Below are 22,065 nucleotides of genomic sequence, written 5' to 3' on the forward strand. Positions count from 1 at the left end.
CGATGAGAGCACAGACGTAGCTTTGCTTCATGATGAACCGGAAAACTTTGGTGAGCGCGGCGGGGGTGCCGTCTTCCTCCTCTTCCATGCTTTTGTCCTCGTCCTCCTCCGGGGGCACCTCCACCACCTCATACACGTCTCTCTCATTCCGGTCTACAGCACAGAGGACCGGACACGCAGCAATGAGCACGTCAGTGAAAGAACAGTTTGACCATTCATGGTCATTTCAGGTTATTAAAGGGACTGATCATGTTAACCAGCTTCTGTACATTCACCGTCAGTCCACCATTAGGCATATTAGCAATTTAGGTCAAATGAAACTCTTAAATTAGGATTCCACAAGAATTGTTTTAATATGATGTTAAATATATTCATCACAATGTTTTGACTCACCTTCAATATTATTGGTTTGATCCACTTTATATTTAGGAGTAGAATAGAGGTCTAAGCTGACTGGTCCATTCTCTGAATTTAGGGTGGTGACATAACCAAAAGATGTCCCATTGGTGTTCACCACTACCGCCTGTGAGGTCATTAAACAAACTGTATTTTATTCTTTTTATTTCAAATGTTAATGAAATAAAAACCATCTGCTTAACCTCATTATTTGAACAATTAGACTCCATAAGGCTGCATGCACAGGGAAATTTTGCATTGAAGATACAGTAATGCAGATATACTCTATGACTCTGAGACTAAAATGATATTAGAAATGAAACTGGAAAAAAGGAACACCTTTTTTTTATTTATGTTTAAACTACTTGCTTTAAAAAAAAAGAGGTATAAACTTATTATGGATATCTTAAATGATTTTAAAATCAATTATACATGTCTATCATGTAAAAGTGAATTATGAATTCACCAAGCCCACCACAAAACCTCATGCCACCAGCATCTACACACCTTTACCAAAAAGCATGCAAGACCACTAAAACAGAAGTCACACGGGCACTGGACCAACTGCGTAGGTGTGCACTTCTGCAGACATGCCCAAGGGCTTAGATAACACTTGGAAAACCACAAACATGCTCTAACCTCAGAGGTGCTGTAACCATCCTGAGTGGACAAAAGCTAGTGAGAGAGAGCGAGAGAGCGAGCGAGAGAGAGAGAGGGAGGGAGAGAGAGAGAGAGAGAGAGAGAGAGGGAGAGAGAGAGAGAGAGAGGGAGAGAGAGAGAGGGAGGGAGAGAGAGAGAGAGAGGGAGAGAGAGAGAGAGAGAGAGGGAGAGAGAGAGAGGGAGGGAGAGAGAGAGAGAGAGAGAGAGAGAGAGGGAGAGAGAGAGAGTTGAAAGTATTGAGCAGCAGAGAAAAGTCGATGGAATTACTCTGTTCTCTAGAATCTATGCTAAGCTGGAACAAAGTGGAGCAGCATTATTGAGGGTTTAGACCCCATCACGCACTCATGCTGCCCGTCCGAGAGCTTTTAACCGTGCCAAGGAAAGGTAGGACAGCTTGGCTGGACCGGAGCCGAGAGCTACGATTCCCGATTCCTGTCAGGAGCTTGCGAGAAATTCCTTGATCGTTCATGAGAAATGCCTAGTGACACAATTTCACTAGTGAGTTCAGATGTGTTTTGGGACACTTTTAATAGTGAGTCCGGCATGTTTTGGGACTCTTCCACTAGTGGGTCAAACATGCTTTGGAACTCTCACTAGTGGGTAAGAGGTGTATTGGGACTCTTTCACAAGTGCATCTGACGTGTTTTTGAACTCTTTCATTAGCGGGTCAGGCGTGTTTTGGGACTCCTTCACTAGTGAGTCAGGCGTGTTTTAGGATTCCTTCACTAGTGAGTCAGGCATGTTTTGGGACTCCTTCACTAGGGAGTCAGGTGTGTTTTGGGACTCCTTCACGAGCGGGTCAGACGCGTTTTAGGACTCTCACGAGCGGGTCAGACGCGTTTTAGGACTCTCACGAGCGGGTCAGACGTGTTTTAGGACACTTTCACGAGCGGGTCAGACGTGTTTTAGGACACTTTCCTGAGCGGGACAGATGTGTTTTAGGACTCTTTCACGATCGAGTCAGACGTGTTTTAGGACATTTCTCAGTGTATCACTGTTCTATCTTTCCTTTTCAGCTTTGACTGTACTCAAACTGCAGTTTGTAATGTGAAAATTAAGGTCAAAGTCAAAATCAAATCTTTCTTGCCAAGCAGCAGGCCTACAGTAGGGACCACTGAGTGTGTGTGTGCATGTAATGAGTGTGTGCATGTGTGTGTGTGTGTGTGTGTGTGTGTGTGTGTGTGTGTGTGTGTATTGAGTGTGTTCCGTTCCATACATTCTTCTCCTCTGTCCTCTGACGAGCCCTCCACCACAGGTGCCTCTTCCTGTGGGCTGTGAAGGTCGCACCATTGGCTTCCTTCTTCTCCTCTTCCTCACTCTCCTATGACACATGGCCACAAACAAGCAAAAGAAATCCATTTACAATGAGTGCTAATTAATGAAGCCTAATTAATGAGTCCTAAATAATGAAGACTAATTAATGAGTCCTAATTAATGAGTCCTAATTAATGAAGACTAATTAATTTGTAAATGTGCATGTGTAATGCTGCATGCATTGGAAAAGAAATACTAATAATTACAAATAGTAAAATGTTTATAGAAAGTTAAATAAAAACCAACCAAGCAGAGGTCAGTGTTTAAATAATCCTGCCAGATGAACACAAAGTATGTTCAATAATAACACTGATATCAATATTATTAATATTGACTGCTTTCCGGAATGTCCTTCCTATACTGTCACCCAAAGATTTATACTGTAATCAAATCAGACCATCGTTTGCATTTTTTAAAATTGCAAACAGAGAAACACACACCCCACAGATCAATACGTTCTCATACAGGGTTTTTAAAGGACACAAGCTATTGACCACTCCATAAAAACAAGATATGCAGGGTGCTGTAGCCACAAAATGGGTCAGAGGGGGTTGCTGCTCCGCTCCTGGTGCTGAGAGGCTACTCTGAAGGGATTAACCACCTTTATGGGATGTGATACAATGCTCAGGTACAAGGCGGAGCTGTTGTTCCAATTTACTGCCCTCCCCAGCTAAGCCTAAGATAAAGTTTTATGAATTACATCTGAGACCAGAAGGGTGGCATGTCGCTAATCACCCCAGTTTCCCTGATTTCCGTCAGCAAGAACACTTCATACCACCTTATACCTTAAGACAGACACACACATTCTAGTATGTCCGTGTATGCCAGTACACCTATTAGCCAAAAATGGAGTCAAACACAGAGCTGTCACTAAAGCATAAATCTATGGCCACCCAACCCCGGCCATGGAAAGCTATCACCCTGTAGTTTGGTTCTACCTCTAATCTAGCACAATCTACCACACCTTTCTGGAATATTCTCCAATGTATTATTCCACACGAAAAGGCTACACATGCAAAGATGACACATGGAAAAAGAACAAAAATGGCAAAGGCAGGGCTGACTGTGATCATGGGGTCCTGCAGCCAGAGTCTGATCAGCGTGGCCAGCGTGTAGTACAACACCAGCAGCATGATGGGATTGACAAAATGCTGCCACTTGGTTGAGTTCACATTGATCCTCCATGTGTAGGAACAGTCTGTCTTAACTATAGGGGAGATGCCAAACACTCTGTGGAGGACAGAGACAGAGAGAGAGAGAGAGAGAGAGAGAGAGGGAGAGAGAGAGAGAGAGAGAGAGAGAGAGAGAGGGAGAGAGAGAGAGGGAGAGAGGGAGAGAGGGAGATATACTGGATAACAGATACTATACACATATTATTTTCTTGAGCATTTATTGTGAACGTTTTCCATGGCCATGGGTACTCTCTGAGGCTTCCTCCACTAACCAGGAATAATTAAAAGTTGATTTTGACTTCAGGCAACTATCAAGCGGATATTATATTTGCACACATGATTTTTTTTTTTGAAAAGAGAGGATTCAGCTGAGATACACATGCTTGGGCTCCTCCAGCACCTGGGAACGGCCAGGTCACATGGCTCTATTGTGAAGGCAAAGAGGAAGTGATGTGAGAAGCGGAGTATGTCGGCACCTACTCTCAGCTGCTGAGCAGACCAAGGTCGGAGTTCTGTCAGCAGCCACAATTAAGCCATGTAGATGACGCCCTAACGCATGGATTTCCTGCTCCCACAATGGGCGAGCGTGCCAGGAAGCCTCAAGCTTTTGAGAAAAAAAGAAACAAAACCATAAAACAGCCGAGCGTCTTCTTTATGAGGAAGCCCGATCTTCCTGATCTTTCTCGACACGCCGGTGCTTCGTCGACACGGACGGCGTTCACACGGACACCGCTACGCCCCCCTGCTCGCCGACGATCATGCTGGAGGAGGTGTGCGCGCGGCCCCGGCGGAATTTACCGCGCGTCATATACATATTCCTCGCGCTCATGAAACCCGTGGGCCATGATTGTTGATAAAGGACGCCACACAGGCTCTGAGCTATACTTGGAGATAATGGCCCTTCCACTGCAAGGTGACGGAGATCAATGCCTAACCACAGCGTCAAGGACAACTGGACCAGCGAAGGAGCGGGTGCGTCTACAGAGCCCGGCTCGACCCAACCATGGCGTGCCGGGTCTATATTATGGAAGAGCTGGATCACACGACCTGGGTAGAACGATCCCATGGACACAGAATATGTTCTACAGTCATATTGAGCATTTACATAGTTTGATACATTTAAATATATCTGTATTGTAATGATAGTTTCAGAGTGTGGTTTAGTAGAGTGACACTGATCACTGTAAAATAGGCGATGAAAGTGGCTTTCTGATCATTTAGCTTCAAATGTGAACACGTCAGCCCCTGTACTGAGTACTGAGGGGGTTTCAGCACCTGAAAGGATATATATAGCTCTTGTAAAAATGAACTACCAAACAGGAAGGGAGCAGGCTGGGTGCAGCAATAATAAGCCTTGGATTGCTTTTCAGAATAAAAGTTAAATTTACAGCATTTGGCAGACACTCTTATCTGGAGTGAATTACAAATTGATCGCTATGAGAGTGTATGTGTTCACTTGGGAATCGCCCCCATGACCTCGCCGTTGTTAGCACTTTTCTCTAAACGCTCTACCTTGGTGATGTTAGCACATTTCTCTAAACGCTCTACCTTGGTGATGTTAGCACTTTTCTCTAAACGCTCTACCTTGGTGATGTTAGCACTTTTCTCTAAACGCTCTACCTTGGTGATGTTAGCACTTTTCTCTAAACGCTCTACCTTGGTGATGTTAGCACTTTTCTCTAAACGCTCTGCCTTGGTGATGTTAGCACTTTTCTCTAAACGCTCTACCTTGGTGATGTTAGCACTTTTCTCTAAACGCTCTACCTTGGTGATGTTAGCACTTTTCTCTAAACGCTCTACCTTGGTGATGTTAGCACATTTCTCTAAACGCTCTACCTTGGTGATGTTAGCACTTTTCTCTAAACGCTCTACCTTGGTGATGTTAGCACATTTCTCTAAACGCTCTACCTTGGTGATGTTAGCACATTTCTCTAAACGCTCTACCTTGGTGATGTTAGCACATTTCTCTAAACACTCTACCTTGGTGATGTTAGCACATTTCTCTAAACGCTCTACCTTGGTGATGTTAGCACATTTCTCTAAACGCTCTACCTTGGTGATGTTAGCACATTTCTCTAAACGCTCTACCTTGGTGATGTTAGCACTTTTCCCTAAACGCTCTACCTTGGTGATGTTAGCACATTTCTCTAAACGCTCTACCTTGGTGATGTTAGCACATTTCTCTAAACGCTCTACCTTGGTGGTTAGCACTTTTCTCTAAACGCTCTACCTTGGTGATGTTAGCACATTTCTCTAAACGCTCTACCTTGGTGATGTTAGCACTTTTCTCTAAACGCTCTACCTTGGTGATGTTAGCACTTTTCTCTAAACGCTCTACCTTGGTGATGTTAGCACTTTTCTCTAAACGCTCTACCTTGGTGATGTTAGCACTTTTCTCTAAACGCTCTACCTTAGTGATGTTAGCACTTTTCTCTAAACGCTCTACCTTAGTGATGTTAGCACTTTTCTCTAAACGCTCTACCTTGGTGGTGTTGGTACAACGCTCTAATCACTCTATTGGTGAGCTACAGGAGCTAAAATACGACCATGAAAATGAACAACCACCCAAAACTTTTTTTAAAAAAATCCCAAACTGAAAAAAGCAGGCATCCTTCTTTGAGATTTGCACCTAAAACCTTACACCTAGAAACAAGAATTATATAAAGACACTAGAAAATGAGCCTGTTACTGCTAGACCAAAATAACGGCTGGTATGAATCACAACTCCCAAAGGAGTGCTCTCTTACAGAGCCCATTATATTGCCAGCATATCATCGGCGCAGATGAGAAAAGGTGTTGAACGGCTTCTCGGACCCGTGCCTCCAACCACAGGCTGACAGATGCACGGTGCACATTCATTTCAGAGTTGCAGTGATGTGCTACAGTACAGTACAGTACTGTGCTGCAGGGCACAGGAGCACTAAGGCATGCATAATTTACTACGGAGGTATTGATTTGAAAAAGTGCTCGGGGCCCCAGACCTCATGGTCCATCCAGAACTCAGAGGCTGCTGAGCTGGTTGGCATTCAGAATAACGCGGCACTCCGAACAGAAATCTCTCGAATGGCGAGGGGTCATATGAGTGCACACACACTAGCACCCTTAAGAGAAGGAATGTTCGTTAAGAGATATCGCGTCCATTGGGAGTGGGCATGGTGAATTCACCTTGCTGCTGTACGTTTACGTAGTGTGATCAGGAGCCAGTCACGGCCTACGTTTTTAAGGATATCAGTGACACCTGTCGCGACAGATTTGCTGTATCTGAATATTTCGCTGGTGACAGTTTTTGCCGCATCACATCTGTACTCCAGCACACGGGGTTTGACATGAAACCGTGATGTTAAAGCGCAGGCTGTCAGCTGTAATCCGAGGGTATGCATGTTCTTATCAGGGGAAAACCGTGTAGGAACGCCAGTCCCGTTCCTAGTCGGTCCTCCCCTTCCGGAACACTGACGTGAAAAGACCATCACTGCTCTTCTGTTCCTTGCATTATTAGTGAACTGAAAGTGGCTGTGTTACTGGCCTGGCCAAGCTCCATTCCAGAGGACGTCCAGATCCTGCGCATATATGCTCATTACAGCCTGTCTTGAAGTGCAAAACCAAATAAAACACAACAATCTTAGGTATAATTATATTCATTTGTTTAACTACTCTGTCCACTGAAATGTAGGGACTATGTATAACATGATTGTAATTGCTATTAAGGTTCACCCACTAGACACCTTCAAATACCCTCAAAATAACATTACATTCAGGCACTTTAACAGCTTGGTTTAATTTCACATTTGATGTGCTGGAGCTGAAAAATTGAGGCAAAACAACAAATTTTCACTGGCCAAACATGTCTGGACTGAGGGCCGGGACTACACATTTGGTGCCAGACCTGATGTAGTGGTCGTCGGGCGGTATGCTCTCCTGGAAGAACTGGAACTGGTAGAGGTAGAGCACGAGGAGGTGCCCTGCAGAGAAGATGGCCATCAGCACGCACAGGCAGCTGAAGAGGAGCGTGTCGAAGCTTCGGCAGAAGGACCACCAAGTGCACAGCGCCAAGAAAACGAAGAAGTACACCGCCGAGGTCAGCGAGGGCAGCATCATGCCTGCGCCGCCGGGAGTCAGGGGTCGTGGGGGGTAGGGGTGGGATAAAGAGGAGGAGCATCTTAAACAGCTAAAAGCACATGTGGAAGTCAAATCTTTAATGAACGCAGGTGGGCAGAAAGGAACCGTGACAAGTTTGTAGGTCAGGTGGCACTCCCTTTGCTATATACGTGTATATGTTTGAAATGAGAAATTTAGAATTTTTCCAAATTATTTCTCGATGGATTCTTTTTTTTTTTTTAAATCATTTTATTATTTCTAGATAATGTTTAGATGAGATCATTAGTGAGCAGTGGTAGCTCAGTGCTTAAGGTACTTGACCTTATAAAGATCTTCTGGATGGGTTGTGTATACCTGTTAGACCCAGCAGTATGGTCACCACCACCTTGCCTGCCGTTGTGATGAGTTTACCGATGCTCTCCTTCACTTTGGACGCCACTGTTGCCACCAGACGCAAGACCTTCATCTTGGCGCTCTCCTTTGGCTCCTCCTCCTCCTCCTCTTCCTCATCCTCGTTGTTCTCCTCGTCCTCGTCCTCCGCCTCGTCCTCGGCATCAAAGTCCTCTTCGAAAAGCATCTCATCATCATCGTTGTTGTCCTGGCAAGGGTCCTGCTTCTCCTCTGTCTCGCCGTCCTGCTCGAGGCGGAAGAGAAATGACGGAGCATCCTGAAACATCTATAAACCTCCTCCCTACACCTCCCTAACCCTCCCTAAACCTCCTCCGTGCACCTCCCTAACCCTCCTCCCTGCACCTCCCTAACCCTCCCTAAACCTCCTCCCTGCACCTCCCTAACCCTCCCTAAACCTCCTCCCTACACCTCCCTAACCCTCCCTAAACCTCCTCCCTACACCTCCCTAAACCTCCTCCCTACACCTCCCTAACCCTCCCTAACCCTCCCTAAACCTCCTCCCTACACCTCCCTAACCCTCCCTAAACCTCCTCCCTACACCTCCCTAACCCTCCCTAAACCTCCTCCCTGCACCTCCCTAAACCTCCTCCTTACACCTCCTTAAACATTCCTAAACCTCCTCCCTTCACCTCCCTAAAAGTCCTCCTAAACCTGCATCTCATCAACTACAACATATAATAAACCTAACAAGCTCTTAACTGCTCTGCACGTGTGGCATGGAGCCGCACTAATGTCGCAGCACTTCTGAACTCTTCCCATACCAGCAAGACAGCGTCTCACGTCCTGTGTGCCCATAAGAGTAACACAGTGTCTCACGTCTTGTGTGCCCATAAGAGTAACACAGCGTCTCACATCCTGTGTGCCCATAACAGCAAGACAGCGTCTCACATCCTGTGTGCCCATAACAGCAAGATAGCATCTCACGTCCTATTTGCCCATAACAGTGAGACAGCGTCTCATGTCCTGTGTGCCCATAACAGCAAGACAGCGTCTCATGTCCTGTTTGCGAAATCTTTAATGCTCTGCTGTCCCGAATATGCATTCAGACAAGTGTGAGACCTAATCGGAATCTCAAAGTTCCTTTTATCCTAGACCTAGTATTAATCTAGTTCTGAAATGGGATTAATACTAATCATTCCATGACACGAGAAGGTGCTAACTGAGCATTTATACCCATCAGGCACAAGCTGAAATAAATTGCTGCAAAATGCACTGAAAAATACACACAGCTGCAGCTTAAAAAAACCATCTTCGACTTAACAGTCCAGCACCCAGCAGTAATAAATCAGCAACATTTAAGCCCATCCAGTCAGGTTTGGCCTTCACGGGGTGAGATGTCTCAGTGTGGGAGACGCAGTGTAGCAAAGTTGTTCAAATTAGGCCTCGGCATCGAGGAAAACCAACTCTGTGGCAGAACTCTTTGGAAAAAGAAGCTATTCATGGAAGATGGACTATTTCATTCCATGCAGTGAAGCCTCGTAAGAAGTTCCTCACAGGGCTACTCTGGGATTTGCGTGCCACCCAAAGCTGCAACTGTTTAAAAACCGAAATCATAAATACGGTGACGTGGTCCTCATATAAGGAGCCTGTAATTTCACCGGGATCCTCTGATGTTTACAAGCCTCGCCAGGGTAACGTGCAGTATGATGTTACTGCGGAAAGTGAGCACTTCAGTGAGACTTCAGCTCCTTTGCTCTCTGTACAAGTTTAAAAGCTGATTTAGAAAAAAACCACTGTTTAAATGTAGCAACAGCCCTATGAAATATGTTTGTCTAAGGAGGGTGCGTGCCAGAGCATGTGGGAATATCTCACTGAAGGATAAGTTTGGTCATTGGATCGGGTTTCTTCAAATGTGGCCACACAATACTAAACTTTTGGAACCATTTACATACCAACTGCTGCACCTAGACACGGCTCTGGTAAGAGCCCAAGCCAATGACAATGGGAACCACATATTCAGATTAAACTGAGTTAGGCTTAATCAGACTTAAATTACATTTAAACTTAAGAAAACAGATACTTAACATTCTTAGTTTGCATTTACCTGTCAATGTCTTTTTTTATTGCTGTTGATCTGTGTGTGTGTGTAAACCTCACCTGTTCCTCGGTCTTGAAGTCCTGGTTGTACTGTACCATCTCCTCCGCTGGTCTCTTCTGCTCCGTGCTTCTGCACAGCAGCCAGATTCCCAGGCCGGCCATGAACATGCCGATGTCTGGGAGGAACACTCGGATACCGTTCCCAGCATCCGCCCCTACAACGCTGACCAAGCAGAGGACACTGAGCTGAGCCAATGAGCTCAGCCAATGAGATTAGCCAATGATCATAACCAATGAGTTGAGCTAATGAGCCTAACCAGTGATCTGATCCAATGAGCTTAGCCAATGAGCTGAGCCAATGAGTTTAGACAAAGATCTTAACCAATGAGCTGAGCCAATGAGCTTCACAGCCAACCAAGGACATGCTAAATCACAGTTGAACATGGTGATGCTGACAATGATGTCTAGGTTTCAGCAAAGACACATCAGTATATGACGTTATCTTGGACCTGAGACATATTTTGATGTAATACCAGAGGCTTGTTTCATCTTGTGGCCTGCCTGCATCTTTTAAAAAAAAGAAAACTCAATTTCAGCACTGTCACTGTCAAGAAATGCTAATAAAGTGCTCAGCAGCTTACTGAGAAGCCTTCCACACCCTTCAACCTGCAGCCTCACTGTCGCATGTCTGCATAGCTTGTGTGAGCAAACTGGGAGTTTGGGGCTTTGTTTTTTCCCTTTTTGCTATTTTCCAGCTAGGGCGTCTTGCCTGTCTGCTGCGTGACTCCGTGCCTTGGTTGCTCTGGTAACTCCCTGCTGCTCTACCCAGTCCAATAAACTCGGCCTTGCTCCATATTAAAAGAAGGCAAATAAAACCCATGCCAGGTTCTCCAGTGTCCACAGTGAAGTCTTTCTGTAAAGCGCTGTTCTGTGCAGGAAGGATTGCTTCCAAACATGTTTACTATTTCAGGGCTCCATTAGGGTGTCTGTAAAATACCATTTTTGAAGGGGGTGGGGTTCTTTGAGAAACACTGTGCTGTTTTGTTTTTTTTTAAATGCATGAATAGTTTGAACTAGCACTCAAAGTCCGTGAAGAGAAAGCCATGGGATGTCGGCGTCTTGCAGGCCGAAGACACCGGTGGGGAACAGGGGGAGAACAGCGAAACCCGCCAGACAGATGACCCCCCTCACACCTAGGCATTGTGAAATCGGGATAATGCGGAAAATGATGATGATCGGAATTACTTTGTTAACAATTACTTGTGAATTATTAATGCTGAACTTTATGGTTTCCTAATGGTGACTACAGCCACAAATAACACTAGTTCATGTAACCTTAACGTAAAAGATAAGACTGAAATAAAGATCGTGCTCATAAAGCTCTTAGCAAATATATTTATTTTAGCACAGAAGCGTTCTTTGTTTCTACAATGTCTTTCCATTCCCTGAAGCCTCCTTCTGAATCTGATTAAACTGTTTATGATAAACAACCCTCCCTGTCACGCTGGTTATGCGAAAACGCTTTTCAATTGTTTGCAGTCCATAAAGTACGGTTCCCTAGGGCTGGCATGCCAAAATAGGAGAGACCGCGGCTAGCGCTTCCCGCCGACGGAGCTTGCCTCGTAAACACGAGCAGAACAGCAGCAGGCAATGGACATCGCAGGGCTGGCTTCCAGTTCGGCTAGTGGGCTCGGAAACACTCACTCGGATTAGGGAATGTTTCACTGTGCCTTTTAAAGCTCTCCAGAACGCTGCCCTATGTGAAATGCAAATGTTCCTACAGTGTTTTCCAAACGCGGCGCCCGTGTGCCCCATAGGCATAGGTGGAGGTGGAGGTTGTGGAGGATGATGGGAGGTTGTGGTGGTGTCAGATCATGGGGAGAGAGAGGGGGGTCAGGGGTGGATCTCAGGACACTGTTGCATAGTAACCGCTGTTGATGAAAACGCAGCTTAACGGCGTCTCGGGGTCCGGACGCAGGCTTTTTAACCCCCCCCCCCCAATCCAAACCCTCCTCAGTAACAGTGGATGCGGTTCTAAGTCAATTTAGTGTGTCGGTTTGCTTGCGCTCCCATGTGTCCGTGCCAGGTTTAAGAGGGAGGAGAGAGGCATCGGCCTGCTCCGTAATGTCATGGCTAAATGCCTGTGCTGGAGTAACGAGTCAATTAGGAACATAAACAGTTTACATTTCAGCTTCCTGCTACTTTCCAGTGGCTTCCTGTCCACAGCGCTGTTGGGAAAGACACACACACACACAAACGCACACACACACACACACACACACACACACACACACACACACACACACACACACACACACACACACAACAACAACCAAAAAAAAAAAACTACAAAAAAAAAATATCTGAGAAGCAGTTTGGATGTTCCCGCACTTAGGGAAACCACGGTTAATGTGAGGAGAACCTCACGAGTGCATCCACGTGTCAAGGTAGGTTCTGAAAAAGACTGTGAACAGGAGGGCATGTGTAATTGGGTTTGGCCAGCTTCAGGCCCTCACTAGCGGAGAGGACCTGGGCTGGAGCCGAGCGGAGTGATGGGCAGATAGCTGGACACGTATGTAAGTGCCCAGTAATGCTGTTTGTCTCTGTTTGTTTCCTGCTAACAGGGCAAGTGGTGGGCCGCACTTACGCAGGGCAGGCAGCTCGATAGTTTAAAAATACCAAAACATCTCCCGCTCAACCGAGACTCGAAACAACTGACTGCGGAAGACTACGCCAGCCAGTCATTTCGTGCCGCTCGCAATCGTCGTGAGCGAGAGCTGCTCCAAACCCACACCAGACCTTCTTCACCTGAAGGTTCAGCTCTTGAAGTTGCAAGGCACAAATTCATCTGAGTGTAACTTTGCAGTGACTGCAAAATCTGTGCGGAAAAGGCCGGAGGATGAATCCTGGTTGACTGACCAGGGCGGCAGTCTCACAGTCCAGTGCCCTAAACAGTGAGTGATGATTCAGAACTGCACTGCTGACAGTTTCAGCCAGAGAGTGAAATACACTAAATACAAGAATTTATTCCAGCGCATATACAGGACAGGGCATGCAATAGAAAGTAGTTCACTATATATAGTAGGTGCACGGATTTGGCTACGATATACAACCCATTCTCTTTGTTCAGTGAGTTAGATGGCGGGTGTCAGACTCAAGTCTCAGAGGGCCTTAGTCCTGTAGTCTTTACGCTGATCTAACACACAAACACGCCAGAGCTCTGTTTCCCCAAATTGCCGAGAGAGAGAGAGAGAGAGAGAGAGAGAGAGAGAGAGAGAGAGAGAGAGAGAGAGAGAGAGAGAGAGAGAGAGAGAGAGAGAGAGAGTTATCATTGTAATACTTGCTCTGCTGTTTAAAGATTATCTCTTTTACGAGGCTTTAGGGGAAACCCAGCGCAGATCAATTCTTGGTATAAGGTTGAATCAACCTCAGTCCCGTGTGTTAAGTCAGAGAAAACACTAAACCCTGCTGTCTCCAGGGTTCGGTGACGCTGGGTTAGATCTTTGCTCTGTGTACTTGTGAATATACTTCAGTATTTGTATTTGACTTGGTTTTGCAATTCAGAATATGTTTGCAGGCTGTGAAGCAGACGTCAGGTGTCCAGAGGTGTGAATATGACTGTGTAATCCAGAAAGAGTCATGTCAGAATGATACGATTCATTCCTTACCTCTCAAATCCTATCTGTCGTATGGACTTCTCCCACCCCGAACCTGGTGGGAGAGAAAGAAAAAAAAACACAACACCACAAAGTCAAAGTCTTTACAAAATAAAGGTTTTTACAATATGTCCACTTTGACACAGCGATACCATTTCCAACCTGATCTCTGAAGCACAACCACAGTGGCTGATTCAGGGCGTCATTACGTAAACACAGAATCATCTCACCTCCAATACTAAGTAATAATTTAGGACTTCCTACTTTTTCATAGACTCGTATAATTTTCTATAAGCCTTTTCAGCTCATTATACTGTACATTCACACCATTTCTTAATTGGTTACTTGTTTGTTCATATAACTAAGGAATGTTTTTGTCTGGGTTTTTTTTTTTTTTTTTTTTTTTATCACACTTCACACCCTCTCTCTCATTCACAATGATCTTAACTCTGATGCTTTTGTGAAGTGGGGCGAGCGAACAGAGGGAAAACTGCCAAGACAGAGACTGCAGGTTCCAACTAAATCTCTGATTGATCATCATTCTGGTATTTAAATTCCAGCTTCCGGGATTCTTTATCCCAAGAACTGAGAGGAACCTATGGCTGGACTATATCCGGACTACGGCTGAAATATGGCTGGACTATGGGTATAATTATGGACTATGTACAGGCAGTAGCTCAGTGGCTCAGGTACTGGACTAATAGTAAGAAGGTTGCCAGTTCAAACCCCACCACTGCCAAATTGCCACTGTTGGGCCCCTGAGCAAGACCCTTAACCCTCAATTGCTTGAACTGCATTCAGTCAGGCTAAAAGTGTTAGCTAAATGCTGTAAAGTTAAAAGCTATGTCTGTACTACAGCTTGACTGTGTCTGGACTGCATTAAGGTGTTAAGAGCAGCAGTGCATCACTTCAGCAAGAGCTGGAGTGTTTACAGCAATCACTAATCAATATGTGTGTCCATGTTGTTGGTAAATTACCTGTGTAATTAGATGTTGGCTTGCCCTTTGAGGCTTAGCAACTGCTTAGCCTCTGACATCTCTGTGATATGAATCTCCTTCCTTTGAGTCAGGCTTTATATAATTATTCTCTATCTGTTAGTTTAGTATTCTAGACTGCTGGGTCACTCCTGGAACGGCGCTCCACAACATCAAAGCTGAGCTCAAATTTACAACCCCCTCAGCTGTTCAGATTTAGTTTATGTACATGTGCATGTGTGTTAACACTCTGAAGACTAAGATTGTGGCTGTGAAAAAAAGAATTACATAAAAATAGAATATATAATTAGAATAATTACTAGAATAGTAATTATAGTAAAATGATATACATATAACACTACATACAACTATAACTATACATTATTATAATAACACAGAATAACTCTAAACTCCACTGGATTATGAAATATAAGAACACAATGCCTATATAGAATTTAGACCTCTGAAGTTGCAGTTACCTCTGACATGCTGTAATGTAATAATTATTTTTTAGTTATAGCTCAAAAAGAAAAGGACCAAAAAATGTTGAACATGCAAGCACAGTATTTTTCTCCCAGGAAACAAGATTACATACACCAACAGCTTCTCATCAAACTCACATCCTAATAAAAAAATCTATCCTATTCCTCTCAGGAACAGCGATTCACTATCGACTCAAAGGGCCAAATTACGTTGCTTCTTTCTGTCACCTATAAATGAGAAATATTTTTTACTATAATGTTACAACCTGCTTTTTATGTTATTGCTAGTGATAACTGTAAGTGCAAAGGGTTATGGGAAAAGTGAGGATGTTTCTGGGTATGTGTGAGCAAAGCAGCTAGAAACAGAAATGTCTAGTCAGGCTCTGACCAGCACTGGAGACGCCATCCAGACAAAGCAGTTTGGCATTCCTGGTGCTCAACCAGTACAAAGCCGGCTAGCAAGTGGAGGGGGGTTTTCCGCGCGCCTCACCTCCTCCACACCTGGCAAACACCACAACTAAGTTCACCTTCGCCCAATTTCCCAACACCCCCAGACCCAACGCTTACTGTGAAGAGAGTGTCAACAGTTATCAGTTATTCTATTCTAGCATCTAGTCTAATTTGCTTGGAGGCTTTTGGTGAGACGTATCAATAATCTGGTCCACTGCTGATTCGTTAGACTCCCAACAGTATGGCGTCTAGTTTCAGTGCTCCTCCCACGGGATTGGCACATCATTCCCATAGGCAGGATGAGTTAAACGAACAAGCAAGCAGGAATACAAGCTTTTCTACTGTCTTCTCTTCTCTTTCTCTGTCTCTTTCCTTGTGTCTTTCTCTGTATTGGTTAATACTGTGCGCACTACCCATGTGCTGGGATGTGTCTTTCTCTGTATTGGTTAATACTGTGCGCACTGCCCATGTGCTGGGATGTGTCTTTCTCTGTATTGGTTAATACTGTGCGCACTGCCCATGTGCTGGGATGTGTCTTTCTCTGTATTGGTTAATACTGTGCGCACTGCCCATGTGCTGGGCTGTGTCTTTCTCTGTATTGGTTAATACTATGCGCACTGCCCATGTGCTGGGATGTGTCTTTCTCTGTATTGGTTAATACTGTGCGCACTGCCCATGTGCTGGGATGTGTCTTTCTCTGTATTGGTTAATACTGTGCGCACTGCCCATGTGCTGGGATGTGTCTTTCTCTGTATTGGTTAATACTGTGCGCACTACCCATGTGCTGGGCTGTGTCTTTCTCTGTATTGGTTAATACTGTGCGCACTACCCATGTGCTGGGATGTGTCTTTCTCTGTATTGGTTAATACTGTGCGCACTACCCATGTGCTGGGATGTGTCTTTCTCTGTATTGGTTAATACTGTGCGCACTACCCATGTGCTGGGATGTGTCTTTCTCTGTATTGGTTAATACTGTGCGCACTACCCATGTGCTGGGATGTGTCTTTCTCTGTATTGGTTAATACTGTGCGCACTACCCATGTGCTGGGATGTGTCTTTTTTGGCAAGCAGTAACTCAAGCCTGTAAAGTCAGAATGCGAATGATTCCGGTCAGCACAATGCACCGGAGCTTGTGATGAAACCTGGAGAAAGACATCGCCTGCTTAGTGGGGCTTTACTGAGAGAGCTCCTGGTCAGGTGGGATAAAGTGTGGGTGTGGATGTGTGTGTTTGTGTGTATAAATATGTGTGTGCATGGGTGTGGATGTGTGTGTTTGTGTGTAAAAATGTGTGTGCATGGGTGTGGATGTGTGTGTTTGTGTGTAAAAATGTGTGTGCATGGGTGTGGATGTGTGTGTTTGTGTGTAAAAATGTGTGTGCATGGGTGTGGATGTGTGTGTTTGTGTGTAAAAATGTGTGTGCATGGGTGTGGATGTGTGTGTTTGTGTGTAAAAATGTGTGTGCATGGGTGTGGATGTGTGTGTTTGTGTGTAAAAATGTGTGTGCATGGGTGTGGATGTGTGTGTTTGTGTATAAAATTGTGTGTGCATGGGTGTGGATGTGTGTGTTTGTGTATATATGTGTGTGCATGGGTGTGGTTGTGTGTTTGTGTATATATGTGTGTGCATTACATATACATGTGCTCATCCACATGTTTGTCACATTGTCTCGATCTTAGTCACTTCACAATAATTGCTCAGGCATCAGTTCTCCCATTGTGGTTACTAGACAAATGTATTAATGACTTATTTGTCAAGGCAAAGATAGAACCAGGAGACAAGGGTGTCATGGCAACGGAACATCATACAGAGTGCATTTCCTGCTTCTGACTTTGGATCAAAGAGTCACGAGGCCTTTGGATGCGAAAGGGGGAAACCAGGAGAAAAATGATTTTATTCCAAACAAAAGTGAATGGCACAATGGTTCAAATTAACTTGAACAATTCGTCTTTATAGAAAATGCTCATGTTAGTATTGGTCTGAATTTACAATCTACGTGTGTCTGCTTGTTAAACTTTAGAGTAGTAAACACCTTTTGCATGCTTTATAAATGCAATTACATTTTTTAAAAAATTGAAAAAGGTTTTATTCACTTTTGTATAAAATAAATGTAAAAAATGTGCCTGCCAGGGGTTTTGGGGTATTGCGAGACAATGAAAAGGTTCCGCATTTCATTTGGAAGTTTTTCTTAGTATTCTGTGTATTTTGGATTCTAATTTATATCGTATTTTATTTCAAATATAAGCAACATTAATGTCTAGAAGTGACAGGGATGATGACATTTCAGACATTTATGACACACCACTGACAATACACTTGCATTTCAATGTGTTTATAAATTACGAGACTACACGATCCTGTCATTTAGACAAGCACACTTGTGATCTCTGCTGTGATCTCCTGAGCCAGGCTCTACCTGCTAGTGTGAGCTACGATGACGACAATAGCCCAGAAGCAGTCCTGCTTCAGTGTGTGACCTTATGGTTTCAGTTTTGAGTTTTATGAGCTGCACACCTTTCCTAAGAAAAGCCCTTCGGACCGGCCCACTGCCAAAGTGCCCCTGTCCTGTCACTTACAGTAAGGAAACTGGCATGTTCGGAATACATTATGGGTGGGTTATATGCATTTAAAAGTATTTTGGGAAATTAGATACCATTGTCACATTATTGTGATATACGAGATACTTCCAAAATTACCATGCTAAAATATTTAGCACTTTGTTTTTACATAGTAACATGTAACTACTCAGGTCCAACGGGTCTCTCTTTCTCATGATCTCCTATACCTCATTCTTTCTCATGATCTCCTATGTCTCATTCTTTCTCATGATCTCCTATGTCTCATTCTTTCTCATGATCTCCTATGTCTCATTCTTTCTCATGATCTCCTATGTCTCATTCTTTCTCATGATGTCCTATACCTCATTCTTTCTCATGATGCCTCATTTGTACCAGTGACAAATATTTTGAAGGCAGCTTTTTAGCACATATTACCACTACATTCTACCAAATGTTCCATATATTTTATAATATATGACCACCTATGTATCATCTCTAATTATGAGATAGCAAGTACCTGTGTATATGTTAGGACAGATTTTTACCAGAAGTCTTTAAAAAAATCCGTAACAGTCTGAAATTATCTGGCAAAGAAAATGTCTTACTAACACTGGTACTTTTACCGGCCTGTTCTCAGTACCCTTATTAGTACCCTTCCTGTGACCAGGCTGACTCAGCATCTGTCTGTGCAAAGCTGAGGGGTTTTTCACAAAAGAGAATGTGACTAAAAGAATCAAACGAGCATCAATTAACTCAACGAGCATCAATTAACTCAACTAGCATCAATTTGATCTCTTAAATATTGCAATGCTCTTCAGAAACTGGAAGACATCTGTCATTTCACCCATAAGCAGACTAGGCACACTCCACTGAGATGTTGTGTGTTTGGTTGCGAATCACACTCGACAACTTGAGGGACTCACAGTTGAAGCCGGTGTTGATGGCGTTCCCTGCCAGCAGGCTGTTGACGGTGATTTGGTAGATGACGTGGAACAGGAGGAAGGTTGCACTGGTGAAGCACAGGGACTTCAACAAGCGCCCCGTGTGGCCTGGAGGGTTACAGCAATGTTAGGACCAAGGATATTCCGCCTCTTAGCCAAAAGCAACTTTAACAGTCACTGAATAACTTATTGAAAAATACATGTAATAAGTAATACAGTCACCAAACAACTAATATACATAACAGAGGTCATGTTAGGTCATCAGATTGGCAACAAAAAAACCCAGACAAATTAATAAATAAACCCATTTATTCCATACTAACAGTGATATCCAGCTCGTTTAAGACAATACAAAGAATTCACAGAAACTTCAAAATAGCCGAACCACATCTCTTTAGAGGTTGTGTGACGGTCGTCTGTCTGATGAGTGTCCAGGTCCCGCAGGTAAAGCTAGAGACTCCCAGCATGACATGACATTCGCCAGACTCCAGCTGTGGCGTGTGTGGGCCTTTATGGAGCAGCTATGGCTGACTGGCAGAGCTGCGCACAGTGGCTGGGGTGCTGACCCTGCTCGACAGATGTGTGCCTGCTCCGGGTTAGCGTTTCTGCTGGGCTCGCTAAAGCGTATCGACCCCGGCCGCTTCCCTTCTGCGTTTGGAGTTGATCAAGCTCAAACGAAGCGTTTTCGCAGCTACACCCTGTTTAATGTGTACATCCACGGCAAGGTTAATAACACCACACGGAGCTTTAATTAATGTAAATACCCCAATTATCCAATAACATTCGCAGTCACTGTACTGTTGGTACGAATTCTCATGGCTTTTCTATTTTCTCCCTGCAACTAAATCTCTAAAGCTTTACAAAGTCCTGAAGCACTTCGCGAGGGAACACCGTGTCCAGTTCAGAGACTCAAACCGGACACGGGCCTGGCTCGAGCTGCGCTTTGTAAACTCCGGAGCTGAAGCGATCCGGGGTGATCAGACCTCGTGCCTGGCCCCGGCGGTTACCGGGGGGACGGCGAGGCTGAGGCCCAGCGTGCCACCCCGTGGAGAGCAGTACCCAGTCCCACGCGAACGCGAGCGCGACGAGGAGAAGGCTAGTGCTTTCCCACGTGAACTCATACAGTCAGACCGCGTGCGCGACAGGCTATGTGAGGGTTTCCATGCTGCGGTCAAACGTCATAACGTTTTCTTGCTTAGTTAGCGAGGAATGTGGAATATGCAACAAAACTTGCAACACGCAAACGTTTTTTATGAGTAGACAAGAAACACTGGAGACACACCACAATACAGAATGCTATTCTATTCAGTTCTATTCTTTTCTGTTCTACTCTATTAGTTCTCAGGTAATAACTGAAGCTGAAACCAGATTGACTTCATGCAATTAACTCTGCATTCTTTGTGTTGCAAATGCCATTCAAAAATATTCCAACAAATTGCACATTTCTTCACTTAATGCTACAATGCAGTTTGATGTGTTCACACTGACAAATTTAAATGCAGCTTTAAATGTTCTGGTACCCCTCATTGAAAGAGTACGGAATTAAAATAAAAGGGCAACAGGCCAATTAATGGTTATTTTAGTTCGTACATACTTCCCAACGTGTGTAATAGGCTGGCTAAAATAAAAACCATCCTTGCACCTGAGCTCATACTGCAGGGACATATGATAGAGAACAGCTTGTAAAGAGAGTTATTACTATATCACTTTCCCCATCTGTAATAGTATATCCAGAATGTCTGGTTTCATCTTTAAAGTCTGTCATGTGTTTGCTCTTCTGTCTATGTGTCTCCGCTGATCTGCCACGGCCTGTGTGAAACGCTGTAAATAAATGCTTCCATGCGTGTGTGCTCTGTGTGTGTGTGTGTGTGTGTGTGTGTGTGTGTGTGTGTGTGTGTTTGCTTATGTATGTGCTAGTTTGTGTTCATTCTGTGCTCTGCATACGATCTACGCCCTGCACCTATTCTTGCCCAGTGTCCTGTGCGGCAAGCCGTCTCCTCGCCTGCCTGAGACAGGGACAGTAATCTCAGTCGCCTGCTGTCACACCTATCAGAACCCACCGGTGTGTTTACATCACATACATGACATCAGAGGATCTGGTCCGCTAAAGAATCTTAAGGCTTCAACATGTCAGCATGCAAACTCTGAAAAAAGTCACATCTGAAATACATGTATTTTGAAATATATTAATATACGCTGAGTTGTGGGGCAATAGAGAATGCCAATGTCTCTCCATCTGTCTTGTTCTGTATATACTTGGCACTGTCATCTACCAGATACCATTATCCGGCGCAATGTATAAATAACTGCTACAAGAAGAAAACAGTTTGGTGGGTTAATCTTCAGGGCTGGTCTTAGACTAAACAGAGGTGTTTTCACTGTCAGTTTAATTTGATCCAGAATTTAAACGAAGTCTGAATGGCCAACACCTGTTCCTCTTCATCTATCACCTTCATCTTCAAACCTGGCTGGCTATAATGTTCAAAAGTATCAGTACATCCTCCCACAGCTTCTGGACCGCAAGAGCTGACAGCTTGAAAATATCACCATTAAAAAAAAAAAAAAAAAAAAAAAAACTCTCCACAAAACCGACCAGGACACGCTATTGTGACCCGGGAAGCCATTAGCAGCACGTGACTCTCAAATATTACTTCTGTAAGGCTTACGGAAAACAACCTGGAACAGAAGGGTATCAAACATTTGTTCCAGTTTCAAGTGCTCATTCAACAGTGGTCAAATTGGTTTGAATGCTGAGTAAACATCGAACTGTCTGCAGTCTGAATGTGGCGTGTGTGCATACGTGCGTGTGTGCATGTGTTTTTTAAGCAACCTGTGAGGTACTCAAAATACACCCTACAAATGGCATCACACGACCTACTGAATCTGACTGATATTCCAGTAGATTACTAATGTAGAGTGTA

General features: G+C 44.3%; 1 protein-coding gene across 1 annotated transcript in view; it reads right to left on the reverse strand.

Annotated features, from left to right (window-relative positions):
* The window catches only part of piezo2b (piezo-type mechanosensitive ion channel component 2b), a 64,954-nt gene that overhangs the window by 35,502 nt on the left and 7,387 nt on the right, over positions 1 to 22,065 (reverse strand). The window contains exons 3-12 of the mRNA XM_081722976.1: positions 19,127 to 19,252; positions 13,754 to 13,796; positions 10,146 to 10,308; positions 7,992 to 8,271; positions 7,426 to 7,639; positions 3,435 to 3,600; positions 2,273 to 2,377; positions 1,036 to 1,071; positions 394 to 523; positions 1 to 153 (exon numbers count right to left, since the gene is read on the reverse strand). The exon at positions 1 to 153 is cut by the window's left edge and continues 8 nt beyond it. Of these exons, the coding sequence (XP_081579102.1) occupies positions 1 to 153; positions 394 to 523; positions 1,036 to 1,071; positions 2,273 to 2,377; positions 3,435 to 3,600; positions 7,426 to 7,639; positions 7,992 to 8,271; positions 10,146 to 10,308; positions 13,754 to 13,796; positions 19,127 to 19,252 (1,416 nt within the window). The remainder of the gene's footprint in view (positions 154 to 393; positions 524 to 1,035; positions 1,072 to 2,272; positions 2,378 to 3,434; positions 3,601 to 7,425; positions 7,640 to 7,991; positions 8,272 to 10,145; positions 10,309 to 13,753; positions 13,797 to 19,126; positions 19,253 to 22,065) is intronic.

This window comes from Electrophorus electricus, chromosome 11 (genome assembly GCF_041902795.1).
Source record: "Electrophorus electricus isolate QZ-2024a chromosome 11, ASM4190279v1, whole genome shotgun sequence".
In the NCBI taxonomy this organism is placed as follows: domain Eukaryota; kingdom Metazoa; phylum Chordata; class Actinopteri; order Gymnotiformes; family Gymnotidae; genus Electrophorus; species Electrophorus electricus.